The sequence below is a fragment of the Sarcophilus harrisii genome, chromosome 2 (genome assembly GCF_902635505.1).
Source record: "Sarcophilus harrisii chromosome 2, mSarHar1.11, whole genome shotgun sequence".
In the NCBI taxonomy this organism is placed as follows: domain Eukaryota; kingdom Metazoa; phylum Chordata; class Mammalia; order Dasyuromorphia; family Dasyuridae; genus Sarcophilus; species Sarcophilus harrisii.
The window spans coordinates 248,583,786-248,600,181 of record NC_045427.1 but is presented as its reverse complement, the minus strand read 5'-3'; the positions used below and the strand labels follow the sequence as shown (position 1 = coordinate 248,600,181).

The 16,396-nt window shown below is 43.0% G+C and overlaps 1 protein-coding gene across 4 annotated transcripts in view; it reads left to right on the top strand.

The window, feature by feature from the left end:
• Positions 1–14,187, top strand: part of LOC100919463 (dual specificity testis-specific protein kinase 1-like) — a 41,010-nt gene extending 26,823 nt beyond the window's left edge. For all 4 annotated transcript variants that reach the window (XM_031951946.1, XM_031951947.1, XM_031951945.1 and 1 more), the window contains 7 exons: positions 6,128–6,249; positions 7,004–7,052; positions 7,667–7,816; positions 8,364–8,537; positions 10,238–10,321; positions 11,504–11,590; positions 12,167–14,187. In XM_031951946.1, the coding sequence (XP_031807806.1) occupies positions 6,128–6,249; positions 7,004–7,052; positions 7,667–7,816; positions 8,364–8,537; positions 10,238–10,321; positions 11,504–11,590; positions 12,167–12,256 (756 nt within the window). In that variant the 3' untranslated portion in view covers positions 12,257–14,187. The remainder of the gene's footprint in view (positions 1–6,127; positions 6,250–7,003; positions 7,053–7,666; positions 7,817–8,363; positions 8,538–10,237; positions 10,322–11,503; positions 11,591–12,166) is intronic.
• Positions 14,188–16,396: the final 2,209 nt, after the last annotated feature.

Below are 16,396 nucleotides of genomic sequence, written 5' to 3'. Positions count from 1 at the left end.
CATAGACTATACTGAAACCTTGTGTCTATATATCATCAATACTTTGAGAAAAGAAGAGGGAGATTCTGAATAGGGGAAATACTTAATAACATGATAAAAATGAAGGGGATTATGTTTAAACAGGTAGGAAATGAGTGATTATTGATATGGGAATCATTTCTGAAGCAACTATTTATGTAGAATGAGAACACCAGTCTGTTTAAGTAGAAATCAAAATCAATACCAAATTAGATGAATTAATAAAACGAGGAGACATAGCATATAATTGAAGTAATTCTTGCTAGACTTATTAAAATAACCTGTTGATGCCAAAAAAAAAAAAAAGGAAAATGGACAGAAGAGACAGATTATAACCACTTCCTTTTTATACATTTTTATACATTTTTATTTATTTAATTAAATATTTCCCAATTACAGTTTTTAAAATTTTGAGTTCCAAATTCTTTCCCTTCTACTCATCCCGTGAGAAGGCAAACAATATGATATCTATCATACATACACCATCATTTTTTTAAAAGGAAGTTTAACTACTGTAATAAGGAGATCAAAAGATCCTAGAAACCACTTCAGCCAGCAAACCTACAATCTTGGCAAGTAAAGAGACAAAGGTAAGCAAAGGCATAGGATATATAACTCATTTGTGGAATCTTGAGATATTCATAATTCACTGAGAAGCAGTAGAAGGAAAATATTGCCAAGAAAGCATGGCAAAATCCCAATTGAAAAAAGGCATCTTATATAAGGTAGATAATGGAAAAGTTCTGTGATGATTTTCATAATGAACTTTTCTCTTTCTTTTTGACAACAGTAGAAATGCCACATGTAGCTTCAAGCATCACAGTGTACAATGTGCTTCATTAGAGTATAAAAAATGGCACTAAAGAAAACAAAGATAAGAACCTAGGACTAAGTAGAAGCAGATAGATGTGGAAGTGAGTCATACCTGTTGTTTGCTTACTTTTTTTTTTCTTTTTCATTTTTCCCCCTTTTGATCTGATTTTTCTTTTTCAGATAACAATATGAAAATATGTTGAGAAGAATTGTACCTATTTAACCTATGTTGGATTACTTGCTGCCTACAGGAGGGATATGGGGAAGGAGGGAGAAAAGACTTTTTCCTGAGTTCAAATCTGGCCTCAATTACTAGTTGTGTGGCCCTGGGCAAGTCTCTTACCCCGTTTGCCTCAGTCTCCTCCTCATCTGTAAAATGGCAACCTATTCCAGTATTTCTGCCAAGAAAACCCCAAGTGGGATAACAAAGAGTCAGATATAGGTGAAGCAACTCAATAACAACAGGACTAAGTCTGTATAAACTAGAGTTGGTCTAGACTATATATGCACAGAAAAGAAAAAGGTTAGACTTGGTCTAGACTAAATATGCACAAACTACAATAGACTAGACAGTCTAGATTACCTATACACAGACAAGAATAAGGTTAGACTTGGTCTAGACTAAGTATGCATAGTGTTTATGCTAGAGAAGACACAATGAAGGTATCAAGGAATTCTTTTCTGAATTTTTTTAAAATTCCAATTTTATTTTATTTTATTTTTCTGGCCCATATTTTCTCCTGTATTCTTTGCCCCTAATTAAGGTAGCAAAAAACCCAAATAAAATAAAATTTAAAATGCATATAGTCAAACAAAACTAATACCTGCTTTAGAGCTGGAGGAAACCTGAAAAGGTCATTTAGTCCAACTCCTTCCATTTCTAGATAAAGAAACTAAAGCTCGGGGAAGTTAAGTAGCTTGTCTGATAAGTGGAAGAAGCAAGACCCCACTCTAGTTCTCTGAATCTGAATCCAACAGTACATAAGACTGCCTCTATAGCTCTATTGGACAAACCTCTGGGTATTAATGTGAAATGAGGCATAAAATGTAAATATCTGCTCAGCAAAGTTATTTGCCATTGACATGGATGATGTCAAGCTTAGCGAGCTCGTGGAAGAGGGATCCCCACAAATGGCAAGGCCTCCAGATGCTTCTGTTTGCAGAAAGACATCACGCTGAGGTCATCCAGCCCTGAAATATTGATAACATCTCTCAAATGAGATCTGTAATCATACAAAAGAATTGAGCTTGATTAGCAAACCAGGTGGATGAAGATTACCTATGATGTGGACCGTGAAATGGAATACGATGGACATCCATTGAGCTGGGCTTTCTGTATCTGTCTTGACTTAAGACACTGAAAATGCACAATCATCTAGATCCAGAATTGAATAGGAAGAAGAGAGCTGGAGGAAAGCAGGCTGGCCTGCTATTGGAAAACTGGGCAGTACCTATAATGACCTTCAGCTTCTTCCTGTAACAATATTCCTCCAGTTATGAGAGGCCAGGAAGGGGAGAAAAAAAGAATAACCATTTATATACTGCTTCACAAATTTTATCTCATTTTGATCCTCATAAAAAGTCCAGTTGGCAGGCGATCTTATTTTCCCCTTTTACTACTGAGGAAACTGAGGCAGACAGAAGTTAAATGACATGCCCTTGATCACACAGCTAGTGAGTGACTGAAGTTAAATTTCAATTCAGGTCTTCTGACCCAGGCTCAAACTCTGTGCACTGTGACGTCACCTGGCTGCCTCCAGGCAATATGGTATGGTGATAAAGAGCTGGTCTTGAAATCAGGAAATTCAGATCCTGATACGTTCTGTGTGATCTAGACCAAGTTACTTAATTTCTCAATATCTCTATAAGGCTATAAGTTGTTGTGCAGGTGCTAATCACTTGGGGAGAAGTTCCTCCTCACCAGGCAGCTTCCTGGACTGATGAAGTCACAAATTTGATTAAAAAGATAGAAATATATCTGTATCTCCAATAACTACATGTGTTTCTGTATAGATATCTCCTTCCAGTGATGATATAAGCAGGGGTCCTCAAACTTTTTAAATAGGGGCCCAGTTCACTGTCCCTCAGACTGTTGGATGGCCGGACTATAGTAAAAACAAAAACTTTGTTTTGTGTACCTTTAAATAAAGAAACTTCATAGCCCTGGGTGAGGGGAATAATTGTCCTCAGGTGCTGCATCTGGCCCACGGCCATAGTTTGAGGACCCTTGAATATGGTAACACTTTTTTTTTTCTTATCTCCGAAGCATGAAAAATTGTGAATCACTCAAAGGGCAACAGAGAGGTTCTTGATGGATCTGAACAATAATAGCTAGCATTTATCTGGCACTTTAGACAGCTAGGGGGCTCAGTGGATAAAAACTTATTAACTGTGAGACTTGGGAAAGTTATTACACTTCTGGAGAATCCACTTAATCCACTGGAGAAGGAAATGGCAAACCACTCCAGTACCTTTGCTAAGAAAATCCCAGGGATAGTATGGTCCATAAGATCAAGAGGACTCAAGCACGATCGAGCGACTGAACAACAATGTGCCAAGTTATCAATGAAGAATCATTCAAGAGTTTTCAAGTTCAAGTATTTTCATTTTTTAAAATTGTTCTTTGCTTGCTTTTTTCTTATTTTTTTCTCTTTTGATCTGATTTTTCTTGTGTAGCATGATAAATGTGGAAATATATTTAGAAGAATTGCACATGTTTAAGCTATATTGGATTACTTGCTGCCTAGGGGAAAGGAAAGAGAAAATTTTGAAACACAAGGTTTTGCAAGAGCGATTGTTGAATCTTTACATGTATTTTGAAAAATAAAAAGATATTATTATTTTTAAAAAAAAGAACTGTTCAAATTTTCCTCTCTCCCTCTCTGACCAAGCAAGACAGCAAGCAGTCTGGTATAAGTTAAATGTCAATCTTTTTAAACATATTTCCATATTTTCTTCTTTTTATAGTATTTTATTTTTCCAAATACATGTAAAGATAGTTTTCAACATTCACCTTTGTAAAACATTATGTTCTAAATTTTTCTCCACCCTCATGACAGCAAGCAATCTGATATGTTAAACATGTGCAATTCTTCCATATTCCATATTCTAAATATGTACTTTCAAGAGCCCCAATGGAACATTAGATGGATTTCCTTGTGGAAGATGCAGGCAACAGTCAGACAGGATAAGTTAGGTCAATAGATTGTGAACTGTACTCTTTGAAAGGTGGCCTGAAGGTTGGAATACTGGATGCACAGTATCCTCTTTATGCTCTCAGCTTCTCTACTCCAAACCCCCAAGAATGCTAGAGCCTTTAAGGCTCTAGATGATAGATGATAAAGGCCTCTATAATCTACCTTTAAGATAGAACCTGCTTCATTTACTTGCCTTTGTATTTCCAGCACCTAGCACATACTACAAATTTAATACATATTTATTGACTGATTATTGATTAAATGACTTGCCCATGATAACATAGCTAGAGAGTATAGGAGGTATTTGAACCAGGCTGGGTCTTTCCCGACTCCTAGTTTATTATATCAAATTTCCTCTCCATTCATGAATGCCCAGGTAGGAGGCACTCGGTGTGGTAGGGGTTGCTCTGGCTCTGGCTCTTTGGGGCTCAGAGTTCTGTTAGGAGAGGAGTGAAAGGAGGATCAAGTGTCAGGGATCCTGAGGTCAAGGTCCAGAGAAGAGAATTCTATGAGAACCAGACCTAACATGACTACCTTAAGCCTGCCAGGTAGCACAATTGAAGATCTGTCCTCACTAGTTTCTAAGGTGCTAACTGTACCCGGTGACCAGGTAGATTGCTGAAGCTGGTGCCACAGACTGGTCCACTTATTTTTTTATTATATTATACCTTCTTATTTACAAGATATATGCATGGGTAATTTTTCAGCATTGACAATTGCAAAACCTTTTGTTCCAACTTTTCCCCTCCTTTCCCCCAACCCCCCCTCCCCCAGATGGCAGGTTGACTAATACATGTTAAATATGTTAAAGTATAAGTTAAACACAACATATGTATACATGTCCAAACAGTTATTTTGTTGCACAAAAAGAATCGGACTCTGAAATATTGTACAATTAGCCTGTGAAGGAAATAAAAAATGCAGGCGCACAAAAATAAAGGGATTGGGAATTCTATGTAGTGGTTCGTAGTCAACTCCCAGAGTTCTTTTGCTGGGTGTAGCTGGTTCAGTTCATTATTGCTCTATTGGAACTGATTTGATTGATCTCATTGCTGAGGATGGCCAGGTCCATCAGAATTGGTCATCATATAGTATTGTTGTTGAAGTATATAATGATCTCCTGGTCCTGCTTATTTCACTCAGCATCAGTTCATATAAGTCTCTCCAGGTCTTTATGAAATCCTCCTGCTGGTCATTTCTTACTGAACAATAATATTCCATAATATTCATATACCACAATTTATTCAGTCATTCTCCAATTGATGGGCATCCACTCAGTTTCCAGTTTCTGGCCACTACAAACAGGGCTGCCACAGACATTCTTGCACATACAGGTCCCTTTCCCTTCTTTAAGATCTCTTTGGGATATAAGCCCAGTAGAAACACTGCTGGGTCAAAGGGTATGCACAGTTTGATAACTTTTTGAGCATAATTCCAAATCGCTCTCCAGAATGGCTGTATGTATTGACTGGCCCACTTATTTGAAAGGGAGTGTGGTACTTAAACCTTCTCAGCTTCCTCTTCTGAAAAGAGTTCCACAGATGACCTTCTATGATTGCTTATGTGAGCCATTGAAGCTCCTGGGCCATGGGACTTAACTCACTTTGTTTACATCTACTCAGTACACTTGATGCTCTACATTTTACTTATCTGGTGGGGCGTTTATGCAGGGGCATACTTGTCAATATTTTCTGAAAAAGTAGGACATTCCATTCAAAACTACATTAACATTTTGTCTGTCACTTTCATAAGTTTAGGTAGCCAAAAAATAATGAATCAAGTCCTGATATATAGCATTTTAAAATTTCTGAGATGTAAATGTTTGTAGTAAAAAAAAAAAAGTTCTCAAGAATCAATATGAGCTGACTCCATCACATCCCACTCTCATCCCTTTCCAAGGCTGTAAGCTTCATGGAGGTAGGGACAGTGTCTCCCTTAAATGTTTTCTGTTTCCCCCAGTTCTAGAGACAAGAGTCCTTGTTCTTGGACAAGATAGGTGTTCAATAAATGTTTGTCCAGTGTGTGACTAAGAAGAGGGATGGCTATGTGGGAAAGCCACTGCCATATTGTCCAGGGACCCGACCTAATGTTTCCCTCAGGTGACCCAAAGTACGACCTGCAAAGTGATGGTGGTGAAGATCTATAAGAACGATGTGGACCAACTGGTGATCCTGAGGGAGATCAGCTTGCTGCAGAAACTGTCCCACCCCAACATTGTGAGGTGGGCCTGGAGAAGGGGGAGTCAGGGCCGGGGGGCCAGAGGGCTTTAGGGTGCTGATAGAGCCCAGGGCGACAGACACACACACACACTCCTCCCCTAGCCAGGGTTCTTCCTTATCTGAGTTATACAGAAAGAAGAGAGGGGCGCCAGATCTCCTTTGTCCCTGTGCTATCCTGGGCGCCCCCATGCCCAATGGGGTCTGAGCTCGTGGCTGTGCTGCTGAGCCCACATGGTCTGGCTCTCTCTGGCAGACAGCGTCGGGCTGGCGTATCTGCCTGTCTGTCTCTTCCGGACGGGAAGCCCCCAATCCCCAGAGTCTCTGTCCTGCCCATCTGCATTTCCCTTCAGTCGGAGAAGTGTTCTCCCGTCTCCCCCACCGCTGGTGGGAGCAGAACCAGCGGCTCTAAGGTTTCTGCGCCTTGTCCAGACAGACTCAGACACCTGCCGCAGGTGGCCCCGCATTAGAGTCGGCAACCGGTCCCGGGAGCCTCCTGTTACACTCAGCCCCGGGTCAGGGGAGCCTGGCGTTGCCTGCAGCTGTCTGTCACGGGCCGGTGCACTTTCAGTAATAATGCAGCCGCGCAATACATGCGGGGTCACATTACCGGCGGCATCTCATTACCTGCGCCACGCTCCCAGCCATCGGCCTGCCCGCCTTGCTGTCCGGTCAGGATTCTCGCGGGAGCAGAGGGTGGGCGCAGGGGACCGGGACAGGTGGGGAGGGGACCCCAAACAGTGACCGTGTCATCCGCAGGTACCTGGGCATCTGTGTGAGGGATGAGAAGCTATATCCAATCCTGGAGGTGAGCGCCAAGGAGAGCCCAGACCGAGTGTGAGAATGGGGAGGTCCTTGTCGTCCACCCCCTGCTCCGTAGAATTGCTCCGGCCCTGGTCTGACTAGTGAGACAGCCCCCCTGGAGGAAAGCCCCCGACCCCTTGTCTGATGATCCCCATTGTCCCATTCCCCGGGGAGAAGCCTGCAGCTCAGAGATGGCCAGACGATTTGTCTGTAGCCACACAGCAGACAGAAGCTAATATATAAAGGAAATCCATTTACAGATCAGGAATGTAACCGCTTAGTCGCTTGGGGATTCCCAGAGAGCCAAACATGGATGTTTCAGAACGTCAGAACTTAAGGAAGCTTAGAAATTAAGAGCATTGAGGCAAACATTCTAATTTTACAGGTAGGGGAAACTGAGGCCCAGAAAAGACAGTAATTAACCTGAAGTCCCATAGCATAGCAGTGGATTATTTAAACTACTCTGTCTGCTACTTGGGGTGAGGTGGGGACCCTATCCCCTGGGTTCTTTTGTGGCAAGGGATCGTAGAGAAGTTAGCCAGCTTTGGCCCAATATTCCCAGGGGTCTTATCAACTCCTGCTGGGGTGAGTGCTCATACCCCTTTTTCTCCTCTGTAGTATGTAAATGGTGGCTGCTTGGAAGAGCTGCTGGCCAGACCTGAAGTGCCTCTGAGCTGGAAGGAGAAGGTGGCTCTGGCCTGTGACATTACCAGGGGCATGGTGTACCTCCACTCCAAGAATATTTATCATCGAGACCTCAACTCCAAGGTAGGGGCAAGTGGAGAGCAAGGACAAACCGTGAGCTGGCTCCGAGCCCAGAATCAGCAGCTTGTACACCCACAGTTCTCCTCTCCCCACCCCCTCAGCCCTAGCACCCAAATTCTCATCCCCTCCCCTTTTCTGTGTTTGTTGGAAGTCTTGACCCTGCTACCCAACTCCTATTCTAGCCATAGCTATTGCTTTTTCTTTTCCCCTTACTCCAGAAAGGAAAGACTGAGTCCCAAGTCTGATCTATTAACATTAGGCTGGGCCTGTCTAATGTCCTGGTGACATTGTTCTCCCATCATTCAGAAGGGAACACTAGCATACAGAGGGAACCTGAAGTCTCCTTCTAAGGTCACATAATACCCGAGTAGTTCCAGATGAGGGGAAGGGAGAGGGAGGAAATGATGGAGCCGGGTCTCTTTACAACTGTGCCCCATGAGGGGAAGTCTCTCGAGGGGATTGAGGAAAGGGTGCTGTTACCCAGAATCTCTGGTCCAGATAAGGCAAGAAGCAATGTGGGTGGCCTTCCAACCTCAGGTTCTCCTTCCAGAACTGCCTGATCCGTGTCTCGCCTCGGGGCCGGGAGGCCCTGGTTACCGATTTTGGCCTGGCCCGAGAAGTGGTAGAGATGCCAGCCTCAGACCCTGAGCGGAAGCTGTCCCTGGTGGGCTCTGCCTTCTGGATGGCCCCTGAGATGCTCCGGGGGGAGCCGTATGACCGGAAGGTACGGCCCGACTTCGGTGCTCCACAGGCCGGGTCTGGAGGGGACTCGTCCCTTATGGAGGGGATATGTATCAGGACCACTTACTGCACAGGGAACCAGAGCTTTCTAAGTCTGAGGAATTATAAACAAGGAAGAGTCTAAGATCAGTTCCTTCATTTGGCAGCCAGTGCCTTTGATTATATGGTAAAGCCCTGCGTCTGCACTAGGGTGGGGAAATGGAAATACACTCACACTGAGGCCTCCAAAAGCGATTTACTAAAGGATGTTTGGAACAGTCGGCTAGAGCCAGGATGGGGAGTTGCTGTGGATCTCCAAATCCAACTGGGAACACACTCATAGCAACTCTAGATATGGCTTCCCAGCAGTCTCGTGTTTTTGTTTTTGTATAGAAAGTCCCTCTCTGAGGGGTTGCTTCTTTGGGGGGCATTACAGATGGTGACTGATGGGGAATAAGGATTAGAATCTTTAAGCCTGGGAATTGGTTGAGGGGAGGAGAGAGTAGAACAAGGAAGCAACTCATTTATGATGCTAAGTGCTATGAAGCCTTGTGGGCACAAATAGTCACTTAACTATGAGGTTATTATTGGGAAAGGAGGAGACTTTGACTGGTTTTAAGAACAGAAGCCAAAAATGAAGGGAGAGTTAAAACTCACGGGATTCTGAAAATAGCCTTTACTTATTCATTCTATAGGGAAGAATCAAAGGCCCTATGGAGATGCTTATATTTTTATTTAATTCCCTTTCTGACCCCCTACCTTGGGATTAATCTTGAAATGCTAGCTCAGATTTCAAAGGGGTAGAGAAAAATAAACTCTTAATATATAAATATCTTAATAAGGTATTAGGGTCTTATAGATTGATTATGTTTGGGAAGCTAGGTGGCCCAGCGGATAGAAGGTAAGGACTTAAGTGAGGAAGACCTATGTTGAAATTCAGCCATAAACATTTATTAGCTGTGTGACCCTGGACAAGCCATTTAATCTCTGTTTACCTCAGTTTCCTCATCTGTAAAATGGGGCTAATAATAACATTTACTTTGCAGGGGTGGTGTGAGAAACAATGAGATAATAATTGTAAAGCAATTGTAAAGTACAATAGTAAGAGCTATATAAATGTTAGCTGTAATTGTTATAAATATAATTAAGCATAAATGGGTGCAAGCTGGTGTTTATTCTATAGTGACTGCTATTGATGTATTTATATTCTTCGGAATGAGGAAGGAGGGCCTTTGCAGTTACCACATCTCTAAGAAGCAAAACCATATGCTTAATTATAGATTAAAAAGGACAAAGAGAATTTCTGAGACCAGCTATTATGCAATGCAGCAGCCAAAGTTCTCTTGGCCCAGCCACAGGGTGTGGGAGCCTCTGGGATGAGCTCTTGGCCATGGGTCTATCCCGGTTTGGACAGACACACCCATTTTCTCCTTTTCCCAAAAATGTGGCTGTCCCCACCTACACCAGTTCCAGACACCCACACTAGGCTAAAGAGGAGAATTTTAGATTGGCACTGTAGTGTTAGTATCAATTGAACCGTTTCCAAAGTGTTGAGCGGGCTAAGGGTAGAATTCCATTTAGATGAGGGTAAGCCTCTAGGAGGGAGATTTGTCTCCTGTCCCTTGAAGGCCTCTCACTGAGCTCCCGGGTAGATCCTGGTCTCCCTTACAGTCCCAGCTCCTCCCTGTTTTTTGACTTTGACAGGTAGATGTGTTCTCCTTTGGCATTGTCCTTTGTGAGATTCTGGGGCGAATTCCTGCTGACCCCGAGGTTCTTCCTCGGACTCAGGTGAGTCACACAAACATCATTATGTGGGTTATTATTATAAAGGGAACAGTTTGAATGCCGGGTATTAAAATTATATATGTAACCTGTATAAACTCAGGGAACTTTCTTGGATTTCCCCTGGGGCTCTCAGGAGTAACCCCAAGATAAACTTGAGTTTTCTAGTGACTGAATGGCCAAAGGACTTTCCCAGACAAGCCCTTTCTGTTAATCCAGGACCAGGAAAAGAATTGCTTGGAAGCTGAGAAGCCCATTGAATGTCTCAAAATGGGAAGAGAGATGAGGGTTGGGGAGAGTACTCCAAGGGGAAGGCCTGGGGATACAAGTGTTGGAGTTAGAGCAGCTGGTCATCTTAAGGCCCATATTTCCCCCACTCTGGATAGGAACCCCTTAGCTTTTTGAAGGCAAAGACCATCCCTTATTTATTTCTGCATTCCCTAGAGCAAGCAATTAGTATTCAGTAAATATTAGTTGAATTGAATTTTCCTTAGGCCATTCTGTGCTTGGGGGAAGGACTGGGAGGTCTTGGGGTATTTGATTAAGAGATTTCCTCCCATCCCTTCCAGAAATCTCTTTATAGTTGGATTCTGGGAGGGCTTGTCTTGGTCACTTCAGGTGTTAGGTGATTATAAAGAATTATTCTCAGAGCAGCTGGATGGTGGAGTGAATGGAGCACTGGCCCTGAAGTCAGGAGAATCTGAGATCAAATCCAACCTCAGACACTTAACACTTAATAGTGGCAATGTGTTGTCACTTAACCCCAATTTCCTTGCGTTAAATAATTCTGCTGGCAGGAATCTCCAATTAGTCCCTATAGTAACTCTAGCTAAGAGAGCTTGGGGAAACAGAGCTTTTTAAGGAACCAGGTGAAATGGTGACCATAATAGATACCCAAACTGTTGGAGGAAGATGCAATTATGGGTTCTCCCCTTTTTCTTCTGTGGGTGTAAATCACAGTTATAGTACTTTTAGCTAAGAGAGCTTGGGGGAACAGAACTTGCTTGGAGCCAAGTGAAGTGATGGCCACAATGATGATGATGATGGATAATTGATGCCCAAAGTGTCAATTGTGGGTTATCCGCTTTTTCCCTTGTGGGTGGGGTTGGGAATGGAATAGGGCAGATTTCTGTAGGAGCTTTCTCCTTGCTGGGCATAGGCTCACTCCTGACCTTTGTCCTCTCCCAGGACTATGGACTAGATGTGGATGCATTCCAAGAGATGGTCAGTGAGTGCCCCTCACGCATCCTCGAGTTGGCTGCCAGCTGCTGCCGGGTACGTCTCCTCCCCTCCCACCCTCATCCTATTCAGGAAACGGTGTCAACCAGCCTGTAGTAATAGCTTTAGCTAAGTGATGCAATGGTAGGGAAGTCGAGCTGCATGATCCTGGGCAAGTCATTTAGTCCCCTTCATGTACTCTCCTATCTGTAAAATGGGGATAATAACAGCATCCATTTCCCAGGACTATCAAGAGGATCAAATGAAATAGCTTTTGGGAAGCAATATATAAATTTTAAGTTCTATATAAATGCTAGCCAATTTTGCATTTTTTTCCTTGTTCACATATCAACCTTAGGAGAAAGTTTCTGAAGCTCAGGAAACTCTGCAATGCCTGTGGTTCTAGTCTGGGGTCTATCTGTGAGGTGTGTGGACTTGAGGAAGGGTCCGTGAGGTCTCTGGTCCCCACCCTGTAATAACCTTTAATAGTGTACATAGAGTAGATTTTGCTAACACCCTGCTGTAGACTGCTAGGGACTGCCAGAGAGGCCCTCGGGACAGAGACCTGTGGGTGGAGGACTCCAGAAAGGGTTTTTGTGTGTTCCCATTCTTTTTCTCTTTCCCATCTCTCAGCTGGAAGCTTTGAAGCGGCCATCCTTCACTGAGCTGCTTGAAGAACTGGAGGAGATGGCTGAGATGCTGGACTCCCAAACAGCCAGTTAGCTTTTGGGGTGTGAACTTTGGTGCCTGCTCCCACCTGACCCTCCTGTAGGGACACACGAGGCTTCACTACCTGAGCCATAAGCAGATCCAGGAGGGGACAGTTCCCTCCTACAGCCTTCATGGATTTGTTTGTGCTTGTGCCTCCGGCTGCTTTCTCAGAAGACTTGGTGACAGAGAGTTCAGCAGACAATACACAGAGAGTTATTACAGAGATAACTCAGATGGGAACATTTTCTGGGCTCTTTTGAAGCAAAAACTTAAAGACTCATTTGTAATATAAATAACCCGAAGTGCTCACAAAATGGATGGAAATGATCAGATGTCAGAATTCTGCTTTGCCCTGTGGGCTCCATCCTGGGTACCCTGGAACCCCCCAAACTAGTGTGGTAACCAGGTCAACACTCCTTTGGGGGAAGGAGAGGTTGCTAGGTCACAGCTGAAAGTTAGTAAAGACCAGGAGCTGAAGCTGGAGTCTCCAGCCAGCTCCCTTCTAACGCTGGAGAAATGTCCACCCTGGACCCCTTCTTTACTGATTGGTGACCTCCTCTTCTGGCCCACTCTTTCAAGAACAATGTCAGCTGTGCCTCCTTTCCCCCTACTCTGTGCACAGTCCCTCTTGTCCCTTCTCATGGGGACCCTTTCTTTCTTTTCTTCTTTTCTCTCCCCCACTCTGGAACCATGAGCCATGACCAAATTAACTGGTTTTGTTCTTGCTCAACTGACTGCTCTAGACCCTGCTCTAGCCTTCCCACCTAAGTGACCTTTCCTGGCCACTCTTCTCCTTTGGGTATTGTTAGATCTCTGGGACTGTCTCTACTTTTTATCTTTTTTTCTCCATCACTTAAATGAATGAATGATGGCCAGACAGGTAGGAAGTTAGACAAATGGCTCCTGAGCAGTAGGGGAAGAGTCCTTGGATCTGTCTATTCCTGGGGAGGCCCATTCCCCTGTTGATCAAAGGCCTGAGGCTAAACCCAAACCTGACCCCCCAGCTCAGCCAGCCTGTGAGGAAGCCAAGAGGGCTGAAAGGAGGAGAAGTTCTATCTAAAGAGCCAAATTTCATTCCCTCTTCTTTGACTTGGGTGATTCCCCAGAGGAAGGAGCCGATGGGCTTTCCTGAGTCTGGAATCATCCATCTCACTGCTACAATGGATATACCTAGTCAACTCAGAAACCTTTCTTATGGGTATCAGCAGCATGATTCTCTCTCCCTGTGATTTACACGTCCCCTTAGATGGAGATTGACTTTAAAGTACAAGTCTTTCCTCCTGCCTTTGCAAGACACCGTGTCCTAGTATCTCCTATCTAAGAGTCTCCTCCCTTTATCTGGGTCTCGTCATCTCCTTCATCTATGCTCTGGGAGGAGATGCTTTCACAAGCAAAACTCCAGCAAACCCCAGAGATCCAAGCACACGGGAGGGTGTCTAATGAGTTTTTACATGTGGCAGCTTCTTGCTCCCCCTGTACTTTTTTGCAGAGCAACATAGTTTGTATCTCTGTGAATTGTTTTTTTACCAATGCTGTCTCCTTGAAATCCCCAGCTAACTTTCTTCATGGAAAAGTGAAGCTGGAATGGGCAAGGGATATCCAAACAGAGCAGGGAGATGTGGGAGCACAAAGCAGGAAGTCTGGCTAGCAAGATTCACTGTGTCTGGCTGAGTGAATTTGAAGAAGTCACCTAAGAACTCTGGGTCTTATTTTCTCCATGGGATTAAGAGGGGCTGCCAAAGTTTCTCCAGATGTTCGAGATGGGGTATGACTCACCGTGGATGGATAGAGAGGGTTTCCAGCCTTTGAAGTACCACCCACCTATGTGGGTTGGCCATCACCTTGTACCCCCTTGAAGCTAGTGCTGGATGGGGCTGAGCATAGAGCAGAATTCTGTGAATCCAGGGCTCTTGTTGTCGAACATAATCAGCGGATGTCTTAGAGGGGAGGCAGGATGGCCTGGGCAAGGTGAGGAACACATGCAAACACAGCTGGCTCTGCTCCCCTGACCCAAAGTCCCAGAAAACATCTTACTAAATAGAGGAAATAAAACTTGTTAAATATGATAAATAGTTGTTGTTCAGTTTGTTTTATTCATGTCTGATTCTTTATGATCCATTTTGGGGTTTTCTTGACAAAGATACTGAAATAGTTTGACTTTTTTTCCCAGCTCAGATGAGGAAACAAAAACAGGGTCAAGTGACTTACCCAAGGTTATACAGCTAGTGTCTGAGGTCAGATTTGAACTCAGTAGTTCAAGTAGAGTCTGTCTGATTCTAAGCCCAGGTTTCAATCCTCTGTGTGACCTAGCTACCCCAATAAATTGTTTAGATTCAACAGAAATTGTGTGTGTGTGTGTGTGTGTGTGTGTGTGTGTGAGAGAGAGAGAGAGAGAGAGACAGACAGAGAGAGAGAGAGAGAGAGAGAGAGAGAGAGACAGAGAGAGAAAGAAAGAGAGACAGAGACAGGGAAACAGAGACAAAGACAGGGAGAGAGACAAGGAGACAGAGAGAGAAATGGTTCAATAGTGTCTCTGTGTCAGATTAAATCTATCTCTGTGCATGTATCTACATCTGTATTTATATAGCTATGTATATATCATTGTATGTGCACTGCTAAGTTTTCTCTTTTTTTCCCTCTCTTTTTTAAAATGGCTTTTTATTTTCAAAGTACATGTGAAGATAGTTTTCAACATTCATCCCTGCGAAATTTTGTGTTCCAAATTTTTTCTCTCTCCCTTTCCCTTACTCCCTCCCTTAGACAGTAAGTAATCCAATATATGTTAAACACATGTAATTCTCCTGTACATATTTCCACAATTATCATGATGTACAAGAAAGATCAGATTTAAAAGGGAAACAAGTGAGAAAAAACAAAAAGCAAGTAAACAACAAAAGAAGTGAGAATACTATTCTGTGATCTATACTCAGTCCCCACAGTCCTCTCTCTGGGTGCAGATGGCTCTTTCTGTCACAAGTCTATTGGAATTGGCCTGAATCGTGAAGTGTATTAGTCTTAAACGTAGGACAACCTGAATTTGAGTTCTGGTTCTGACATTAGTTGGATGACCCTGAGCATCCTGAGCATCATCCTTCTGATTATCAAATTCCTCATCTGTAAAATGGGTACAAATCATGACTCAGGGGATGATCTTTGTGGTTAAAGCTTCAGTCTGTTAACCAAATTGGGGATCAGTCTGTAATTTGAGTTTAGTCAGTGCTTGAAGAATATGTACGTCTCTGCCCTGGCTCCTGCTCAGTCCCTGGAAAGAAAAGTCCCTCACTCCGGAAATCCAAGGTTTTATAATTAGGTTTTTTCCTATGACTTGCTGAAATGACTCTCTATTTCCAGGAATGAGGAAATTCTTCCATATTGATCTATATTAAGCTGAATGTAGTATGCTCAAATAGAATATACTTAGACATCCAACTGAGATTTCTTCTTTGTTTCTCCCTCCACTTCTCCCCTTTCCCTCCCAATATATTTAAATGTGTATATGTGGGAGGGATGGTGGGTAAGAGGGAAAGGAGTGATGCTATCACATAAATCTTTCCCTTCTGTTCCAAGCAAAAATGATCACTGGGAATTCCATCTGAATCACTCTTAATTATCTGATTCTACATACACAGTGCCCTGATGAGATTCAGAACAAAAGGCTATTCTTTCTGACAAAAATTTGTATCCCAAATCTTATTCCCTATTATAATCCCCCAATCATAGGACAGGGGGCATTTAACAATTCTTTCCCATGATGGCTTGAAACTAATGGTGGATATTTTGAATCCTACAGATGGCTTAAGAAATAATATTATCCGGTATAAAGTTTGTGTCTGAGGGTTTACCTGGGATGTACCTGAAAATCAGAGGTAGAGGAAGAAGAAGAAGAAAGAATCCTGTTCTAAAACATTTAGGAAAGGTGTTTATATTGCCATTAAAGAAATGTATAAAATAGCATCTGAGTTCTCTGAAAAGGGCTCCCTTTGCAGTTATCCTTACTTAGGCCCATTAAAAACTCCACAACCCCTATTAGTGTTTCTTTGATCAGATCAAACCAAATGATCATGAATTTAAGGCAAAGATATTTAATGAACCTGAAGAGTTTTGCTAAAACAGGGAATTGAATGAGGTATTATACATTCTTGGTACTCATTC